Here is a 22,327-nt window from a genome sequence, read left to right as displayed (position 1 = left end):
CCTTTTTCGGTATTAAAAAGTACAGGGAGTACACCCCCGTACCTTGCTCGTGGACGGGTACGACCTCTATTGCGCCTTTTTGTAGCATACTTAGCACTTCCTGCTGTAATAGCGTTAAGTGCTCTGAGGACATAGGACGGTGTTTTGGCGGTATTGTGGGTGGAGTTGAGGTTAATTCTAGGCAGTAACCGTGTTTGATAATATCTTTGACCCACCTGTCCATGGTGATGGAGTTCCACGTGGACAGGAACCTTTGTAGCCTTCCCCCGACAGGTGTTATGTGGTCGGGAGGAAGGGAGAGGGCGTCACTGTTTGTTCTTGGGGAAGGACCTGGTGTTGCCGTATCCGCGTCCTCTGCCCTTTGTGCTTGAGCCACGATATCCACCCCGGGTGTTTTTATCGTAGGAACTTTGTATGTTTCCCTTGTTGTAGGTTTGCTGTGACCCCTGTCCTCTACCTGCTCCTCTATTTCCGGGGCGACGAAAGGAGCCGCTCCGAAAGGTCTGCGTTTGGAGAGCCCCCATGGACTTTGCAGTGTCTGTGTCCTTTTTTATTTTTTCTAGGGTGGTGTCAACCTCTGGCCCGAATAAGTAGTCGGGGTTGACCGGCTGGTTGAGGATGTTATTTTGTACCTCAGGTTTGAATCCGGAGATTCGTAACCAGGCGTGTCGTCGTAACATGACGCTAGTGTTTATGGCTCTGGCAGCTGTATCTGCGGCATCCAGTGCACACTTAATGGATGCGTTCGTGAGGAGTTGTCCCTCCCTGATGAGGATCTCTGCTCCCTCTTTGTATTGGTCTGGGAGATGTTGGAGTAATGTTTCTAATGTGTCATAATGTGCGCGATCGTAGCGAGCTAGGAGCGCCTGAGTATTGGCAATACGCCATATGTTAGCTGCTTGGGCTGCAACCCGTTTGCCGGAGGTCTCTAGCACCTTGGACTCTTTGTCCGGGGGAGGAGCATCCCCTGTCGTCTGCGAGTGCGCCCGTTTGCGAGCATTCGCGACTACTATGGAATCCAGAGGCAACTGGCCTCTAATGTAGGTAGGGTCCCCAGGCGCCGACCTATATTTCTTGTCGATCCTGGGGTTTATTACTCTTGCCCTGGTGGGTTCTTTGAAAATGTCCTTTGCTGGTTTGAGGACACCTTTCAACATGGGTAGAGTTTTGATATTCCTTTCTGAGGATGCGAAAGTATCCATGAGAAAATCGTCCTCGATGGTGTTAGAGTGGAGTTGCACACCATGATTGGCCGCAGCACGTTCAATGAGGGCGTTGAATGCGGCAGTGTCCTCTGTGGGAGACGTTTTTGTGCCATATAGCTGCGTGTCCTGTGTATCCATAGGTGCACCTGGGTCTACAGGGTCATCCCAAGCCTGGTCAGGGTCCTGTTGGCCTTCAGGGTCCATCTCTCCGGGGTAGGGGACGTGGTCACCCATGTAGTCCTCCAAAACGTCGGTTTCGGAGTGTGTCGGAGAGGACTGTGGATCTTGGTAAGAGGTATGGAGAGGTTCGTAAAGAACTGGTTCCGAATCCACTGGCAGCTTTTTCTTTAGCGGGATCCGGTAGGAGTCCAAAGCTGGCTCGGAAGTTATTCTCCTCTTGTGGAGCATCATTCTGCCGGTGTCGGCATCGATGATGTGTGATGGTGACGTCGCCGCAGGAGAGCGTTCGGCAGGTGTGATCCTGGTGTGGGTGACACGTGTTCTGATTTCGAACAGTTTTGGGGCAGTGGATGGTGGCAGGCCAAAAGTGATGTTGGCCGGTGCTGGAGAAGCTTTTTGAGCTTTTTTCGGCTCGGAGCCTGACGTGTCCTGGAGGGCTGCCTTGTCTTTGATGCGTTGCAAGGACGCTGCAACTTGCCGCACCTGGAGCGCCGACGGTTCTTTGGCGCCGACCGGTTCTGTAGAGGCGGGCGTGGACTTCTTCGGCGCCACTGGGTCATCGAGTCGAGGAGAGGCAGTAGCTGTCGACGGCGTCGACGATTGTGCCTTTGGTGCTGCTTTCGAAGCGGTGTGAGACGCAGCAGCCATTTTGACCTTTGTGGCCGGAGCCGATTGTTTCGGTGCCGGGAGCCGAGGCGGTTTGGCGGTACCGATGGTCTTTTTCCGTGTGTCGGCTGCTGCAAGCTCGGCACCGAAGTCCCGTTTGGTGCGGTCGGTGCCGACGGGTTTGGCTGGCGTCGAAGGTGTGGTGGGCTTCGATCCGACCAGTGTCACTTTCAGTTTCGGTTTCTGATGAACCAATACGGCTTTCGGTTTCGGTGAAGGGAAACCAGTCGTTTTGGGTAGTAATGGCTGCCGCTGAATGTCCGAGGCCGGGCCAGAGGGCGGGGCCGAAGAACTGCGGGATAGGTCTTGGGTAAGGCCCGAAGGCGATCCCTCGACCGGAGCCATAGACTGACGCACTGGGATATCCTCAGTCTGTACGGGTAGGCCTTGCTCGTCACCGGAGCTACTCTCTTCGGCCCCTAAGGCCTCATCGTAGTCTCCTACCTCGGTGTCGGCTTCGTCTCTGTGAAAGAGTCGTTCTTCGATGTCTTCCGATCCGGAGTCGTGTTCGGAAGCGGGGCTGGAGGGTAGGTTCTCCACGTCTTCGACATCTTCGTCCTCGGCGCTGAAGATGTTGGTCGGGGCCGGTGCCGCTTGCTGCGCTTCAAGTCTCGCTGCTCGTCGATTCCGGAGAGTCTTCTTGGATCGGAATCGGGCACAGGCCATACATGTGGACTCGTCGTGATCCGGTGAAAGACATTTGTTGCACACCGGGTGGACGTCGACATGGGGATATTCGCATTGCATACAGGACACTGCTTGAATGGTGTCCTCGATTCCATCGTCGATGTCGGGTCGATGGTCGGGTATGATGCGAAAAAGTTGTTCTTGAAGTTAGTAAACTAACAAATAACTATCGATACCGATCGGGAACAGTACCGACGCGAACTAAAGGCCTTTTGGCCTGTAAAAAGTTTTTCCTAACTTGAGTCAAGATAAGCACATCCGAACCCAATGGCGGAAAAAAACAATCGGAGGATGGAGAGGATGCCCATGCGCACTGTAGTCCAGGGGAGGAGTCACCTATCCCAGGATACTTCAAAGACTCTTCCAGGACAACAACGTGCAAACATCCGGACCCAACACTAGGCGGCGATCTATGCACAGATATGAATTCAGCAGCCCACATGCCTCGAACATATTTGTACTCTTCCCAAACATTCGTATCTTTGTTTGTTTCTTAAGCTTATTGTGCTGAGATTTTTATATCCTGACGTAACTAACCCACTTAAGCCACTTTGGCCTTCACTGGAAAGTCACGAATAGAAAGTGAAGCAAATCACCCAAACATATGTATCAAAATAGGTGCACAAAAATATTTAGTGGCAAATAATTGAAAAGCAGCGCCCAGTGTTTGTATAAAAATTATAAATAATTAAATGGAAGCTTTGAAAGAATATTGACTGCAGGACGAGCCTCCTGAAGTGACTTTATGTCCAGCCATACAATCCAAATAAAACCCTGCTCCATTAAGACCTTTAGATTTTTTAGGATTCTCATTGTATCCTGTTAGAAATGGGGGTCTCCAGTTGGCAATGGCGGGCGCCAATGTCCAAATAGGGACCCTTCTTCCTAAGTCAGGGCCAGTGGGCTATCCCCTTTGACAACCCCTGCTCAACCCTGTGGTAACATAGCACGAGCAGTTAGGCCTATCTCAGAGGCACTGTGTGAAGCATTTATGACCACGTACAACACAGCAGTAACGACACCACAAAAGAACACAACTCAGGTAGGTATAGGAACATATTATCTTTATCTAACAGTTGAACTCGAAATTCTCAAAGCGTTTCAACAACTACAATTCACGTCAACCAATAGGGACTTCAAGAAGCAATACGTATTCACCAGAACATGGCACGGACTGAGTTCAAGGACGGGCCTATGCGACCTGTTGTGCACCAGATACCCGTCGGTGAAAGAGGACTCTCGTCATGCAGCTCCTTGGTGGGCTCACAGCGGCAGCAGCTCGCTCTTAGCTGAGGCGGCCCACAGGACGAATCACGAATATGCAAAAGTTGACAAGGGTGCGGGCACCCAGCTGCAGCAGCTCTCTCTTAGCTGCGGAGGCCCACAGGACAAATCACGATGGTGCAAAATGGCAAAGGGTGCGACCACTCAGTGGCAGCTGCTCTCTCTTAGCTGCGGCGGCCCACAGGACAAACCACAAAGATGCCACGTGGCAAAGGGTGCGGGCATTCAGCGGCAGCAGCTCTCTCTTAGCTGCAGCAGCCCAGAGGACGAATCACGATGATGCAAAGTGGCAAAGGGTGCGAGCACTCAGTGGCAGCTGCTCTCTCTTAGCTGCGGCGGCCCACAGGACGAGCCACGATGATACAAACGTTGGCAAGGGTGCGGGCATTCAGCGGCGGCAGCTCTCTCTTAGCTGCAGCGGCCCACATGGATCCAGCGAAAGGTTCAAGGGTTCAGATTCAGGCGGGCTCTCAGCGGCGGCAGCTCTCTCCGCTTGGAGATTGGAGTTTCAAAGGTGCCCAGTCCGCGGTCCTCACAGAAGAACTAGAGGCTCCGGATTACTTGACGGAGGCCTCACCTGCAAGCAGAATTCCTCGCACAGGAATTCCGACGGCTGACGGGGTGAAGTCTAATGTCCCTGAGACTTCTGCAGGAGGCGCTCTCGATTCAGGCCCTCGGGTAGTTTCTTCGGCAAGCTTGGTGAAAGTTTCAAAGTCCTTTCCTCTGTTCACTCGGACAGAGTTTCGTCTTGACATCCAGAAGGAACACACTTGGACAAAGTTTCAGCGCAGCATTTTATACCTAAAATGTCTTTGTTCTCCAAGGTCGCAAATCACTGACTCCAGTCAGAACCAGTTTGGTGGGGTCGGGGAGCACTTGGTTTACAAGGTGACATCCTGCCCTTTCAGAATGAGGGGGTCTGCTATCAGACGCCCAGTGGGAGGTGGAGCCATCATTCACCTTGCCAGGCACGGCCCTGCTCGGATCAAAGAGTCACCCCTCCCCAGGCTCTGAATACTGATCTCTCTCTCCAGCCAGGTTTGACCCAGCTGGCCCTGCTGCACCAAAACCAGACACCATTACAAATAGTCGCAAAGCCTACAGTAAAGCTTAGGCAAGAAACGACCGCGTTTTCAGAAGAGGCATTTCCAAACATGGGATATATAAACGGTCCTTACTAAAAGGTGTCTCTCAATGTCCTGAGCAGAAACATATCAAACTCGAAGTTCCTATCAGGTTCCTGGGGCCACATAGGATGATAGCAAGTAATCCTCCACCGGCCCAGTCTGGCCTATGAGAAAGGATCGTGTCACAGTAGCGACAGTGAAATGGAGGGTAACTCACTATTGGACATGCTACACAGATCTAGGCATTATGGTTATCCTAAGTCATACAGTTATTTATATACAAGGAGCAAGACCTGGCTCTTCGAACAGTAGCAGCATTCCCCATCCCCTTAGCGCCTTGAAACCCTCACGGGTAAATAGTGCGCTTTACAAATGATTGACTGATTGATTTGAATCAGTATGAAAAAAGTTTGAAATGCCTCCCAGGAGCAAACAATAGGCTGATCTGTACAGGCAGAAATTACTCCTCTGAACCATACAGAATATACAGAGTAGGGTCTATTGCATACCCTTTGACACCACAGTGTCAAATCCTGCTTGACAGGTCTGCTGGGTTTACATATAACATTGTGGCTGCACTTGAAAGGTAGAAGACAGACTTGTGTATCCATGGTCAGGTTGCTAGAAAATCCTGCTTTTGCCCTACCAAACTTCTGTGTATGGGTATGTTGTGGATATAGTACCTGCTTCAAACAGAATTTTTGTGTTAGATGTGGGGGCCACTAGGATTACCATAGTACACTCTACAAACACACACCGAGCCCTCGGAGATCAAATTTAGTGTGGCCGAATACTATAGCCATCTTGAAAATGCACAAAGTGGGTAGGGTACCTATACCCCAGTGGTTAGGGTGTGTCCAGGAGTCAATCCCACCCACTATCTAATGCCAGGCATGTATATTGCCCCTCCAAGAACCCACTTGAGAACACTACTGGACAAGCGGAAAATCAGGTGAGTATTGGACCTGCTGTCTGTGACCTGAAGGGCACTTTGAAGGACTGGACCAGCTCCCACTTGAACACAGGATAAAGAAGTGAACTCCAAGGGTCATAAATTTGACCTACTGTTCAAGCTGCAGGGATAGAACAAGCTACACGATGCTTTTTTAGTAACTGCACAGCTGTACAGTAGCAAATGGACCTGAACTGGACATTGCTGAAGGCTTTTCCCTGACACCCTGTGAGTTTCTAAGGGTCTCCCCTGAGATACAAGGGGGTTTGGAAGTATACTCTTTTGGTGGATTGGAATTAAAAGGACTAACGTCTGTAGGTAAAATCTTGTACCAAGACGAACCTGGTTGGTGTATCCCACCCGTGCATGATCATAGTCAGCGTGGAATTGCGCCTAGGTTCCTGGTATAAATTGACCATTAACCATGAACAGCACTCTTTGCTTTTTGGTGCTATTCCTACATAAAAAAATTAAAATTCATATCTTCAGTTCCCCTTATTGTTTTTCTGTCCTTTTGGTGTCCTTTTCTATATTAACTTTTACTCTATTTTTCTAATTCGATTTGATATTTTTACGGTTTTGCATTTCGACTTAATTACGGATTTGATACTGCATGAATACTTTACACATTGCTTCTATGTTAAGCATGTCTGCTCAGGGCCACTGCTACCCTGGGGGTTAAGCTCAGCCTTATTTTGTGACTTCAGTGTTTCCCCTGGACAAAAGGTTGTGATTATTCCTTAAGGTGGACATTCACCCACCCCATTTAATAATCCAATGTCTTACACTGGTAACCTCCACATTCAGTTCTCCAATCTCTCACTTATGCTTTACACTGATGATCTACAGTTGATCAAAGCTGAACAGCTGCCCCTGCCCAAGGGAACTACTGACAATGTTTTTTAGTTTCCGCCTTTAGCAAAGCAAGATCACAGTTTAAGACAGAGCATTTTTATCAGTTGTATATGTTACTGACTGCAAAGTTTCTACTTTATAAATATACTCAAAAGGATGCATATTTTCCCCATAAGAAGATGCATTTGTCTATCAAGACAGAAGATATGGATAGGGCATGTAGGGAAAGCAGCAAATATTTTTGAGCACAAACGACAGTCCTTTTACAAATGCAATCACACAATCCACATTCGATCCACAAATGAGGAGGCTTCTGTGGCATGGTGACTTTGGTGGGTCAACTGCATATAAATTAGAAAATAAAGAATGTCTCCTCAAACGCCAAGAGATGTGCTGGTCTCCGAGTGTAAGCAAAATCACGAGTCTTTGAGGAAGACGGCTATATGATCTTCCTTTGAGGGCTATCTTATTGTATGACTTTTCAACATTGTAGTACAAGAATATCTAGAATGGGGGGGGGGGGAGTATTAGACAGCTACTGACAAAGAGGAGTTTGATGTTCTGTGAAATGCTGCCTGCAGTACTTGTCTTTTTGGTCTCAACTGATAATTACCTCATTTTCCATGAAGATTATAGGGGTATCCTTGCAAAAGATTTCTAGTCTTTGCTGTATTTAGTAGATTTTCTTGAATTTTGATGGGAAGGATTGGGGAGTCTAGTTGTTCTCGGAGGCACCACTGTGACCACACACTTAGAGGTTGTATCCACATGATAGGCAAAGATTCTTTACTTCTGAGCCATTTGCTGCTGCAAAGAATGACCCTTTTGTTTAGGCGTGGGCCATGTTGGAACAACAGTTGTTCTTGGCATTTCGATCTTCAGAATTGTCAATGATCTGGTATTTTAGGCTATGATATCTGGCAAAGATTGATCCTAGTGCCTAGAAGTAGGTAATACCGAAACAACTTATCACCTTGCTCAACTAAGGAAAGATTAGAGTCGGTTTTATAACTATTGTTTTGCGCAATTTTTTTTATGAATGAAATAATATTCAAAAACACAGCCTGGTTTCAAAATCAGTCCACCCAATAGTAATACAAAATGACATCAATGATCATCACCCCCACCCCCGTCCTACTGCCATAACATAAGCACTGCAGTGCAATTATCTATATATAGTGGCTTTGCATCCATATCATATCAAGATAAATTGGAGCACCACACCAGTAATCACATTGTAAATTACTCTCTTGTGCACGGCCATCCCAGGGTTCCTCGTCCCTACCACTACATGGGGCCTAGCAACCCGGGGCTCTAATAAGTCATTGAGCACTGCCTCCCAGGCTCTCATATCATCCCCCATCATTACGCGTTTGGTTCTCTTCCACTTTGGCCCACTCAGCCATATTCCTCAGCCAATCAGAGATCAAAAGCGGAACCGGAGAAATCCACTGAATTGTAATTCTACGCTTTGTCCGAACCAGCCCCAGTAGCAAAAAATGCCGACTGAGCCGCCTCCCTCTACGTTTAGGAACCAGGCCCAGCAGGCACACCCTTACACTCCCATCAAGTGGCCAACTTGATACAAGCTCCAGCGCCAGTCCCACCGCTTGCCAGGACTCCTGAATTCAGGGAGACCCCCCACACCATGAGCAAGAAGATCGCTTCACCCTCACTACACCATGGAAACGTAGACATTCGGCCCGCATAGATAATACCCAATAATTTAGGTGTCAAATAAACTTGGTGTATAAAATGATATTGGATCAGCTTGAAGCAGGCATTCGTTGAGGTCTTAGACACCCCCTCATGGACCTTATGCCATTCTCTGTCAGTGAATTGTTCCCCCAGAACATCATGCCATTTGCTCTGAATAGTCAGAGTCAGAGAGGGTGCATCCTTGCGCAACACTCTGTAGAGCTGAGAGACCAAACACTTTCAACCACCAGGCTCAGTAACTCCACGAGCACTCGAAACGTCTTCGGGACGTCAGGAAACACGTGCCAAATCCCCCACACCGTGACTGCCAATCTTGTATACTGTAGGAATTGACTGGCCCCCAAGTCATTAGTTTCTATCACCTCAGCCAAAGTAATAAATCTATTATTGAGATACAGCTCCTGTAGTACCAGGCAACCCCACGCCCTCCACCTATCCACTCTCATTTGGAGGGATACCTGCAGAAAAGTATGCAAAATCATTAAGTTCAATTTGGGTGCATACGGGCCCTAACCAAACACGCTCCGGATCACACATACTTGCTAGACGACAAAAGGCACAGAGCTGGGGACCCCATCTCCAGACATTAACAGTTCGGTTGGGGAGGTGGACCCATGCGTTCATTCCAACAATCATTTTTCCAAGTTGCCACCCTCGTTCAACCAGTGGGACCGCACGTTGCAGTTTGGAAGCCAGGTAGTAAAGATCAATACATGGAACTTCCATCCCCTCCCCCACTGCCACGTCAGTTTGAGAGTGGCCAGCCCACCATCTTTCTTCCTGATGCCAATAAAAGTTCCACTATAAGCCTATCTAGCTCTTTGAAGGTCTTTTAAGGTACTCAAAAGATGGCGCCTTGTAAAACATATAAGCAGCGTAGCAACATAATCATCTTACCCAGGGCGATCTTGCCAATTAAGGAAAGACTGAGTGTATTCCAACAGGTCACCGAGGCTCATCAGCACCCTAGCCATGTTAGAGCAATGGAACGATTCAAAATCTGTTATCACCTGGATACCTAGGTATCGAACCTTGGTGCTCCCCCACTTAAGATCTAATCGTGGAAGGTCATCCAATGCCACATCCTACCTCATGGACTCCAGCAATATCCCCAGAGTGTAAGACTCATTACATACCACCAAATGATGGTCTGCAAAGTCCCCCACCCAGGACTCATATAACTCTGCAGGCAACCCGTCTCCTCCAGGTATCCAAGCCGTATTCTAGGCCTTAATAGCAGCCACAACCTCCGCTCTATCGATGGGGCATCAAGCACTGTACTATTTTCCTCCGACAGCCGGATAAGAGGAAGCGCCACCAGATACTCTGCTATAATACTGCTCATTTGCACCATGCCGCAACTCTGGTTGTACCGCAGCTCCGATCACAGGGGACTCAGCACTGTCAGAGGAGCGCCCCAATCAGGCATAACCAGGATGTAGGAGGACAAACAGCAATGCCGGCAGAGCCGCTTTGAATCACGTCTAGGTGGCCATGCTTCCTGGCCAGGATCCATGTTTTGCAATTTATAGGCTCTGCTGCTTTGAACAATGAATGTGTCCTCATCTTGACTTCAGAGACAGAAATCTTTTGGACTAAATTACATTTGCTAGGAGGGAAGAAAAGATACAGTGCACAGCTAAAGGTTTTTGATGAAACCATACAAACTTTAGAACTTTCTACAATTATCCAAAGTCCCACACACTCAGAAAGAAACACTATGAAAGATCTCGTTCACTTGTTAACTGTTCACACAGCTGCTGCATATCAAGACACATGTTGTCCTTTCTCCAAATAAGGGCTTACTTTTTTTAATACATGTACTGAATCTACAACCAGGTTAGCACTTGCAAAATAAAAAGCTAAAAATGTTAGATTGCTCAAAAAAAGGCAGCACACAGATCTCAACATTACCAAAGGAGGAGTGGCAATCAGAGCACAGGAAAACATTCTGATTACTTCTAATCTTCTGTTCCTTAAAGCAATTAGTGACAACCAGATCCTACATGTCAACGACTTGTGCTACTGCAGACACTGGGAAACATCAGTGTGTTACGGGAAACACTCACTTACAAATGCACTAAACACCCTTTTCACATAGGGTAGGTTGATTTTAGCCCTGGGGAATGAGTAGGACTCTAAGGACCAACTGACCCTGCGACACATTGACTGCCTCTGTGCCTACCTAAGGCAAATAGTCAAATAGGCAAAAGTCAACTGTAGCCTGATGAATATTAACGTGTTATATTTTGTGATTACAATAAGCACAGGAAAAAAGAAGCAATGCATTATTTGAATGATTTGTGCTGCACCCATAACACTATGCCCCAAGAGTCAGATTCAGATGCGTACTAGGTTGTAGAAGGGCCATCAGCATAAAGATGTGGAGGTTCTTACTTCTTAGCAATGAGGAGCTAAATAGTCCTTTTCCGATCAATGCACTATTGGGCACGCACTAATGGCACACGAGGGATCAAAGACTCGGTGGCGAAACCTATGACGACCCCCCCAATATGTGAGAGAACACCCTCATCATTTTTCTACTTCTACCCGCATTAAATAAAAGTGAAGTATTATGCCTAAGAACAGTGGGAATATTTCACATAATAGTACCATGCACTGCGAAAACTAGAGTTGATAAATATTGATAGTCCTAGCAATAATGACCCGAGTTACTCCATAGTATGTATGCATGTATGTAAGTTTAAGGTAATCGTAGAGCTCGAACCTAGAAAAGAAGCAGTAAAGTACTGTACACTGTCGAGGACAAGCATAACATGTTTGAGTTATGGTAGAGATAGCCGGTTTGTGGACTGTTAATATATTAGGACGTTGTGTTCTTTAAAGAGGAGAATCTTCCACTCTTTTCTAAATTGGAGCAGCATTGGAGTGGTCCTGATGGGGATGTTGTTCCAGATCCTGGGTGCATAGATCGAAATGGCCTGTCGCCTTGTTTTTTTCTTTTTTACACTTCTGTCTGATCGTGTCCTAGCTGCTGGTGTGCCAAGAACCACCAAAGATGGTGAACTTGTCTGCAAACTAAGAAGGGATGCTGGTCCCAATGGCTTTTTAAATGATGCAGCTGGTTTTGGAGAATGTGTGGGCCGGCAAAGGGAGCCAATGGAATTCTATCAGGAAGGGGGGGGGGGTGGGGGGGAGAGGTGACCATATTTCTTTAGACCCTGGATAAGACATGCAGAGGTACGTAGGATGTTCTTAAGGGGTGGCAGTGTATGTGTCTGGAAGGCCATGCAGAGGGTGTTTACACCATCCAGATGCAAGAATACGAGAACTTGAAAAGCAGTTCTGAAGTTGGTTTCTGGAAGAAACTGATTCACTATCTTTAGAAGAGAGAGCGGATACACATCTGCCTTTGCTTTTTCTGGCAATGTGTTCCTTGAGGGTGAGGTTGGTGTTCAGGGTGAATCCAAATGACTTGGCATTCAATGAAAGTTGGGGTTTGAAGCTGTGAAGGTACAAGTCATTTAGCCAGGTTTGTATGGTTTCACACACTGATACCTACCAGCACAACGCAAGCTTCCTCAGGACAACCATCAGTCTCTTGCAGCTCGATTTCAGCTCCAACCTCCTGGAATACTACCTCGCTGCCGGATTCCATTTCACTGCCCAGTTCCACCTCCTCAACTAAATCCACCTCGCCAGTGTACTCCACCTTGCAGTCAAACTCCATGACGACCTGGAGAATAACACAAAACAATAATTCAAGTAAACTCACAGAAGCAGCTCCAAAACTAATGTCTTACTCTTGTATCAAAACTGAACTGAACTTAACTTAATGGGCACCCATGTTTATTTTTAAAATTCTTTGATCAATTCAGAGCAGGTGAATTCAGAGGACTTGGACACTGCCTTTTTCCGGCTGCAGCACTATTTACATTTTGTGAAAATGAGAAAAGAAAAAAGTCCATGCTCAAGGCTTTAGAAGTCAATTCACATTTCTACAAATGCGATTTCTACGCTGCCTAAAATTTTGATATTGAGCCAAATTAAAGTTACTTTTATGGCATTTCTATTATTCTTAGTCAATAGACCTTCTCCACCCTAATATACTTGTGTATATGTGTCCTAGTTGGCGGCATGGCAGTGAACTGCTTCTATAGATGTTAGTAAAGAACACTGCACACCAGTACTGCACACTCATGCATCTTATGTGGCTTGCCCGTACCCCTGAGAGAGCTCATAACCTCACCAGTTCTCTTCATTATAAAAAAAAGAGAGACATTAGGTGTGAAGTAATTGATAGCTAATGGATCAGCAGGAAGGTATTGATAATAGAAAGAGCCTGTAGGGGGCCTGAGCTTTGCCAAGTGGGGAAATGGGAACCGTCTGCTCCAGCTCCCAGTTTAGTGGCGCAATATGGACTAATTTGCAATTATCAGGAGTCCCTGTAATGCGCAGACGAGTGCATATGGCCACACAAAGGAAGGGGCATGTGTTTGTGCCATTACTGTAGCCACTGACCGGTCAGAACTGTTGCAAGGCTGCTCATTTGCAAGCCCTCCGCTACATGGAGCTGACTATCGTATAGCTATCTGATAAAGTCCAGAGGCCACTCCTATCTTGGGTGTTTCAGTCTCCTAGTGACACAGTCGGGATAACCTAGGTCACCCAGTCAGCCGTGTGACATGACTTTCATCGGCATTTAGCATGGCAGATGCATGGACCCGGGCCCAGGGCCCATACACACCCTTCTTGCTTGGATCCCCTAGAGTGACCAGTCTGCCTCATCTGAGTGCTTTCATGAGAAGGGGTGTTTGGGTCACTGGTGATGGGCTCCACAAATGGGCTAGGCTGTGGACGACCACTTGATTTGACTAAGACTTCCAGGCAACAGATTTTGCAATTATGCTTGCTGCTCAGCAAATCGTGGATCAAGGATGCACCAAGCAGTCCTTGCCCCCTGACCAGCCGGCCCCTAGACTTTCTGCATGGTTCCTTTGTGACAGGACCGTGGTCATGAAGTGGTGCCCCAAGCTGCCCATACTGTACTCTGATGCCCTATTGAACCAGTCTGTATGTTTCTGCCACCTACTTTTGCTATCACTGATGGGTGTCATAAGAACAGAGTCATAGCATAGCTGGTTTCACAGGGTAGCAGGTACAAGGCCACACAAGTTCTGGACACTGTGGGGGCTGATCATAGGGGCCAAACTGGCAAGTTTGTGCTGTTTAGAACTCTACCTTGGTCTTAGCAGGAGTGCACATCTGCCCCGAAGCCAGCAAGACAACTATGTTTCTTAAAGGCACCTCAGGCCAAAGGTACTTCTCATCTACAGCCAAGTCAGAGTCTCTAGACATCACACTTGACACACTGATGAAAGAGCGTATGATTATTAGATTAGTTATATGGAAAATGGAGTCAAAAGTCACAGATATATTGGAGGATGTGAAATCTATAAGCTCTTATCTTGACTTATTTCACACCTGCCTGGATGCTGCATAACAAAGACTGTGCGAAGCAGAGACGAGGGGACTGCCCCAAAGTAGGGACAACAAATACGGTGATTGAAGAAGTAATAGGAACAAGAAATACTGACACTGAAGACATAATAGACTTGTAAGACTGGTTCAGGCTGAAAAAAATTCAAAATCTATGGTATTTGGGAGGAGGTGGAGAAGGATGATATACTTGCCTTCACGGTGACCTTAATACCACAACCCCTGGTTGGCACATTTTCAGAACTATTGGAAATCCAAAGAGCTCATCAAACCGGCTGGAGAGGTAGAACCAAAACTATGCGCAGTGCTAGCAAGTCTACTTTCACCACCATCATGCCTGAACCATACTACAGGACACTGCAAAATAAGGGAAATTTCCTTCTTGATGACGCAGTGATACACATATAGGTAGTCTTCTATCAAGACACCAGTGCAAAGAGGTGGCATTATAGTTTGGTCCTGAGCCGACGTCCAAAGTTCTTAGTCTTCAAATCCAGCCACTGTCATCATCAGCATAAACAGCAGAACAACTGGAAATGATGAACATAAAGAATTTGAAAAGCTCCTAGACACTTTTGAGGATAGTTACATGGAGGTCGCCTGAGCGATCATACACAGGACTGCTGCCACAACTGCCCATAGAGCCAGGACAGTTGGACAACCATGCAGGCGTGTCTTCCATTCAAGGGTGCTGCACTTCAGACAGTGAGATGATTCTGCACAAGATCGCGGAATTCCGGACTAAAGACAGAGGCGAGTCAAGATCTCCGCTGAAGATCAAGACGACCTAAAGCAAGTGGTTTGTCCCAGACAAGACGTTTGTTCACCAAACATATACTCTCTGCATGTATGAAGACTGCATACTAAATAACCCCCATACTAAATAACCCTTACTCCAGTATGCCATCACTTACACTACAGACAGGTGTAGGGTCTACCTTGGGGCTTGTGTGTGAGAATATGCATAGACTGTAAAGACACCATAACAATGGTGTTGGTGGTTCTCTGCCTGCCCACACCCGGCTCTTTTATTAACCTCTCTAAAATAATGCTGGACCACACCATCCAATAAAGCAAACACCGGATGACCTGGATACCAAACCACACAACCTGGAGTCACAACAGTTTTCCCCTTCGACATTACATTCAGCCTCAACTATAAATAAAGCAAAAGCAAATATTTTAGAAAATGCTAACACATCGGTATACATGTAAGCTAAGTTTGTGGTTAAATGTCTGGGGCATACGTGCCTCTTTGGCCACAAAGTACCAGTGCTGTAGGGATGGTTTACTGTCCAACCAGAGATGTACCTGGACGTATCTGCTTGTTAACTCTGGGACTCCAAGAGGGTTGCCTCATCATCTTCCTGACTCTGGACAACCACCTCAAGTCCTCAAGTCATTTCTTGCCGTTCTGACAAACCTTGGTCCCCTGAAGGTCGTGCCCTCACGGGGGGGGGGGGCAGGGGGGGAGAGGCTTGACTCTTCTCCATAATCCTCTCCCTGGTTCTCCTCGAACCCTTGACTGCTTGCTGCTGTTCTTTCATGATGCTGGTTGCACTGTAGGCCCCAGAACTTTGTGGAAGAATGAAGCGTTCCTTGTGACAACCTCTGGTCTTTTACGAGCAGACATCATGGTGCCCCAAGCCATGGTAACTATCCACGGGCCGGGTTTGAATGGTGGCCGGAATTTGCTCCCTACGTGGTTGTCCTTTACCAGGATTCGATTGCCCACTCGCAGATGACAGAAACTGGCACGTATTCACAGGCTGATTCACGCATTTTGGTCAGTTCGATGTTGAAATTACTTGTTTTTAGCAGGATAAGATTTTGCCCACTCCACTCAGGATGAAGCAGGGTGGTGTCTACTAATTTCTGGCCTAGACACAACACATAGGAGGCTACCCCAGAGGTCGTGTGAGGAGTCAGTCGATATTAACTCATGAATGGCTCCTTCCACATTCTGTTGAAAAGCCAGAGCAATGTGTATCACTTCTGTGAGGGTCCTCGTGAAACCTTCAGCTTTTCCATCAGCTTGGGCGACCTCTGGGAGTGATCTTCTGTTGCTTGGAACAGCCGGAGCGGACATACTCTGTAAATTCTTGCTCATTAAATTGAGCCTCGTTGTTAGTGCGCAGCTCCTGAACAACATCATGGGTTGCCGTGATTTTGTCTGGTTTTGGAATGACATACCAAGCCACATCCGACAGCACAATCTCTACCTCAGGATATTTACAATGGTCATCAATGCCAACCAGCATCTGGCAACTGTCAGGTAGATTGCTAAAATCAGTGCCAGGGGATCTCTGGCAGTTCTTTGTGCTGACAGGAGTGGGGTAACTCTGGGCTTCCTGTTAACCGACATAGTTCACAGCTTCTGACTGACTGTTCTACTAGTTCGTCAAGCCGGGGGAACCACAGTTTACTCCAAAGTCAATTCTTGGCTTTTACTATGCTTTGGTAGGAGCTGTGGGCTAACGGCGCTACTAGCTGGGTCAGGCATCCTGGTGTTACCAGATGGGATCCATGCAGCAGGCAACTTTCTTTGGTGGCAGCCAGCTCATGGCACACATGATATAGGGGATGCCAACACTTGTCTGGCCACTTCTGTTCTGAAAGCTTCATTGAGAGTGAGGGGTTTTCAAGTTTCCAGACTGTACTGCAGCCATTGCTAGCTGCAGGCAGTTATCAACGTAGGTAGCTTTAGTGATTCCCTCCGCAGATATCTAGGTGGGCTGGGACCATTCCATGATCATGCCAAAATATACCTCCATGTCAAACATGGCATCCTCCTCCTCTTTCGTGGCTGGTCTGGCATTCCTGGACAGATAATCTGCAGGATTTTGGCTTGTACTTCACAGTAAACTGATACTCTTCTAACTGCAATAACCACTTTTCTATGTTTGGGGGAGTTTTGAGGCTGACCCCAGGATTAGGGTAATTAGGGGCGTGTGCTCTGTATGCACAGTGCACAGTGAATGGTTGTCCATACAGGTATAGATGTAAATTTCTGCGCCCATAGTGAACGGCTTTTGCTCTTTTTCTATAGGAGAATATTGCTGTTCAGAGGGTGTGAGTGCACAGCTTGCATATGCCACTGAGCCCACTCACCACATTCTTCTTTTTGGGACAAACACCACCCATCAGTCCTGTGGGTGCTGGTGTCCACAGACAACTCCTAATCCTTCCGGGGATCAAAGTAGGCCCACGTCGTGTCCTCGGGCTGAGTTTGTTTGGTGTCTTGAAAGACCTGTTCTTGTTTTTGAACCCAGGTCTGCAGTGTGGAGGTTTTAGTGAGCTCATGTAGAGGTGCTGTCAAGGTGAATAGATTTTGAGTGAAATGTTGACAGTAAGTAAACATGCCTAGGAAACTCTTAAAACCCGTTACTGAGGTTGGAGCTACTGCAGACTAAATGTCAAAGACTTTGGCCGAGTCAGGTGCTACTCCTGCAGCTGAGAATTTGTACCCAAAAAATGATTTCTTGTTTGAGGAACTCACATTTCTCTTGTTGGAGCATCAGTCCACTGCCTAGGTGTCTGCTGAATACAGGTTGCTTTTGAGTGAGGCGTTTACCCATGGTCGGGGAAGTGTACCAGAATGTCGTCGCTGATGTTCAGTATCCCTGGAAGGCCAGCCAACACTGTTTATGATGTGACTAACAGAATCCCGGCACTCTAAAGTTTTTATAAATAGTAGGTGTATAACCTTGATCAGTTATTTACATCGATATAACAAAGTTCTATTCATTTACAGGTCAGAGCCCAAACATAGATTCTCAAACAGTATTTAGGTAGGATTCTGAGAATTTAATGTCTATCCAATATGATTTTTACATCTGAGCTAAAAACATCATAATAATTTGTCAAGACTGAATACATTCAGGGTTAATCTCAAAATGGATATAGATGACAGAGTATTTCTTTAGGGATTACATGCATCAGTCCCAGTGAGCAGAAACAGCCGACACGTGTTTCGTCACATCCAGTGACTTCCTCAAGGCTTTTTTTAAACGAACTTGGTGGTCCTGGAATAACCTGGTATGTTGAAAAGCTTATCATGCAGATAAATCTTTCAGTTCATTTACATAAGAAATAGGAAAAGCCCATAGTCAAGAACATAAGGGCTGATAATAGCTGCAGACTAGTTATGTACAGTTTGTGAGTAATGATCAATATTCCAGGATATGGTGTTTTGACATTAGTATGCTGCGGCGAACAAAACCGATGCCTGAGACGTAGGACGACGTATAGAACCGAGAAAGTATTTTCAAGGGCTTATCATGGCCTTCATGAACTACTACTAATGTCAAAACACCATATCCTGGAATATTGACGATTACTTACAAACTGTATTCTGACTACTTTTAAAAGAGAAACGCTAGTCTGCAGCTATTATCAGCCCTTTTGCAACCCCCCTGGCCTCAAAGTTGGCAAAATCATTTCCAAGAACATAGGAGCTCCACTGTCCTTTTTGCCCATTTTTATTATGCTAATAGTGAATAATAGTGTATTTTTGTATTATTAGCATAATCATTTTTTGAAAGATTTCATTTTTCATTATTTTCAATAAATAGTACACAAGTACAAACTGTGGGCATTTTATTTTACATAACACAAAGGGTACCTGATGGAGTATATAATTTCACATTCCCTCTCTCCCTTTCAAATTCCCCCCCCCCCCCCTTAGGTCATAGGTCAGCATTCTGTAGAAAGGGAATTGGCGTCCCGCAGTGGACTTCCCAGTTCATACTCTCAGAGACACAGTTAAGGCACACTGTGGGCTCCTATATCAAATTGTGGGTGTGTCTGTACTATTTTTTGAGTTTTCTCCATCAGAAATTGCAAGCAGTTCCTGCAGCATACTTGCCCGTTCGATAAAAATCCTCTTTGACTCTTGAGGTCAGAAGGCTGATCTTTCTTCTGCAAGAGCCCATTCCACCATATCTTTAACCCACTGTAGATGTGTGGGACCCGTAGGAGATTACCACCATATGGCCACCAGCCTCTTTGCCAATACTAGGCCCAGAAACGCGAACGTATAGTGTATCTTGCCCTCACTAGGGCAGAGGTGGGTGTATACTAGGCAGTGCCTGACAGTGTTTATTCTTTTTATATTGGTCACCTCGCTTAGACGCTGGGTAATGTGTTTCCAATAGAGTGTCATACAGGTGCAGCTCCAGAGCATGTGTAAAAAATCAGCAGCCCCTCTTTCCCAACCTCACATCCTGGCAATTGTGTAGTATGGTCGGATGTATTTTGCGTAGTCTCATTGGTGAAGGGTATGTGCGGATAATAAAATATTGAGGCAGCAGGAGCGGAAACAGAACCCGCTCTGGCAGCAGTGGTAAATAAAATGAAATGCTTTTAAATAATCCCTCAGCAGGGAAACATTCAGTAAGTCAATATCAATCAACATTTGTTTATCAACAAAACAGCAAACATTTCAGAAGTCACATGATGCTGAGGCATTGTCCTTGAGCCTAGGCCAGTCAATACAGAAACCCTGATCTCATCAATTTAAAAATATATAATTCTCCTTATTCTTCATTTTTTCTTCTTTAAAAACAAACAATGACAGCCCAGCCAGCACGCTTTCCCCCATAAGGGACTTCATCAGGGCTGTAAAAAGACATATAAAGCACATTTTACAAAACAACTCCCTATTTCTATTGTTACCCACCTCCTCTCAGCATCATCTAAACAGTCATTTCATTATATCACTCCAAATCATACCTATTTTCATTAATAGAAAATGTAATACCTTCTATATACATTGATGGAGGGACCTTTTTCAACACAATTATTCTTTCATGTTATTCAGTACATAATATTGACTAAATTAAGAAGATCAATTTACGTTAATATAAAATATGAATAGTGTAGTATCACTATGTCCTATATCCATGATTTCATCCTTTAAAAGAGACAATGAATCAATATCAATAGCCTATTATAATCATCATTATATCCCATCATCCCCATATATACATCAATAATCATTTCAGAATTTAACAAAACACATTGAATTTTACCAAAACTGTGAGTGTATGAACCACCTCATAATATTGCTGTACATTCAACCTCCTACGTGTGATAGTAGCAGGACTCACCTAATCTCAACTGAGTTCCTTCACGTATAGTGTCCTGGACCAGTTCTCAGTCACTTTTAGATTTCATTACACAGGAGCTCCTAAAAGTGCATAATAAATATCGGGTACAGACTTTAGTATCCCTAAATCAAAACGCACAATCTACACCTCCCACATTAACATCAATCGTAAATAATTTCACTTGTATATCAAAACAATAGAATATAGTGAGCCTATGCGTATTTATCCTAATGCAATCTCCATATCCCATATTTTGTCTCATTCCTCCCACATGTCATTGAAGTAGTTCCAATGCTTCATGTCATTCCTAAGCGGGGTGCTGCTACTTTCAAATTTCCCCGAGTCAACATCATTTACAATGAACATGCGTGTGCGTATCATACCCTCTCAATCACAACTGATAACAAAGTAGACTGTAGAAATCACATTTAGGCCCCGAGCCACTATAATCACAAAGGAGAACAAAGTGGCCAGTATACATCACCTATCGGCCCGAGCCACTACAATAGTCATTGGCAACACATTTACGGGTTCGCCATATTACAATATGTATATAACTGTGATATTCTCTTCAAGTATCTCGTCATGTAAAGGGAATTAGCAATTACACTTAGCCCTGGTATTCCCATCATTTCCCTGGGAAAAGCTTTGAGTTCTCATATTTCCTGTTGGTCTCCCCAATAGTCAAAAGCAGACATTTTGTATCCTGCAAACTTATATCTCCACATATAGTCCCCCAAATGATGACAAACGCTAGAATCATAACGTGTCAAGTGGTAAAATTCCCTGCCATCTTGGAATTACAAAAATAACTGTTAGAACTGCCGTGTTTTTTGCATCTGACCTCCTGTTTCTGTGTGTTGCATTTAACTTTTGAACTCTGGGCACTTTACTACTGCTGATCAGTGATAAAGTGCAAGTGCTCCCTGTGTAACTTGTCATGGTCATAGGTTATCCATGACTGGTATATTTGATTTACTGCTAAGAACCTAGTAAAGTGCACTGGGTGTGCCCAGGGCTTGTAATTCAAATGCTACACTGATTGTGCCACCCACGAGTAGCCTTGCAACCATATCTCAGACCTGTCACTGCAGTGTCTGCGTGTGCAGTTACAAACTGCCATGTCAACCTGGCAAGAGCACCCACTTGCCAGCCCCAAAGCTTCCCTTTTATTAGATTTAAGCAGCTGTCGCTCCTCCGCTATGGCAGAGGAGTGTCGCCCTCCCCTGCCAGCATCAAAATTTGAAAAATAAAACTGTATCACTTTCTTTTTCAAGTTCTATGGCTGGCCGAGTCTTGGGGCGGGGCCATTGCGGGGACAGTCACGAGGGGGAGTGGTGGGCACTGCCATCAGTGCGCATGCCGGTTTGGCCGGCCATCTCAGGACAGCCAAACAGACATGCGCACTGAGCTGTCTCTAACCCAAGCTGCGTTGCCAGGTTGGAGACAGCAAGCAGCGGCTCCCAGTCTACCTGGGAGCGCAAATTCAGGGTGCTCAGGCCAATCCTGATGCTGCTTTCATGCAGCTAGCAGCATCAGGATTGGCCGCAGGGGAGTCTGGGATAATGTGCTGCAGCAAGGACTCAAAGCAGAAGAGCGGCTGGCAGCAAGTGAGTTTTCTTTTTTTCCTTTATTTTTCGTGTTGTCTTCCATCAAACGTTGTCTTCCATCAAACTCTCTCTCCCATAGGTTATCATCGGAGCTGCCTTGTACCCTCTTACAAGTGTAACTTCCAATTGTGAAGAGATAGAGGTTTCGGGTCCCTGAACTCACAATTTAAAAATATATCTTCTAGTGAAGTTGGTTTTTAAATTGAGTGTTTGAAAATGCCCCTTTTAGAAAGTTAGTATTTTCTTGCTGTACCATACTGTGTCTCTGCCTGCTAATGGAATCCAGGTCTGGTTTAGACTGATATTTGGGCTGTGGTGCATTCACTCTAGACAGTCACACAAAGGGAGCTGAGATGCGCCCTGCATATCCTGGTGGCCCATCAGGCTGATAGGTCTTCCTAAGCTAGAGTGGCGGGAGGAGTTGTCACTGAAAGATCGCAGCAGCCAGAGTCCTGAGCACTGGGTCTCCGAC

The 22,327-nt window shown here is 46.0% G+C and overlaps 1 protein-coding gene across 1 annotated transcript in view; it reads right to left on the bottom strand.

Moving 5' to 3' along the window:
- The window catches only part of LOC146808934 (uncharacterized), a 46,376-nt gene that overhangs the window by 10,090 nt on the left and 13,959 nt on the right, over positions 1 to 22,327 (bottom strand). The window contains exons 2-3 of the mRNA XM_085615740.1: positions 20,246 to 20,325; positions 12,199 to 12,372 (exon numbers count right to left, since the gene is read on the bottom strand). Coding sequence (XP_085471866.1) covers positions 12,199 to 12,366 — 168 coding nt within the window. The 5' untranslated portion in view covers positions 12,367 to 12,372; positions 20,246 to 20,325. The remainder of the gene's footprint in view (positions 1 to 12,198; positions 12,373 to 20,245; positions 20,326 to 22,327) is intronic.

This window comes from Triturus cristatus, chromosome 7 (assembly GCF_964204655.1).
Source record: "Triturus cristatus chromosome 7, aTriCri1.1, whole genome shotgun sequence".
NCBI classification, from domain to species: domain Eukaryota; kingdom Metazoa; phylum Chordata; class Amphibia; order Caudata; family Salamandridae; genus Triturus; species Triturus cristatus.
This window is presented reverse-complemented; position numbering and strand designations above follow the sequence as displayed.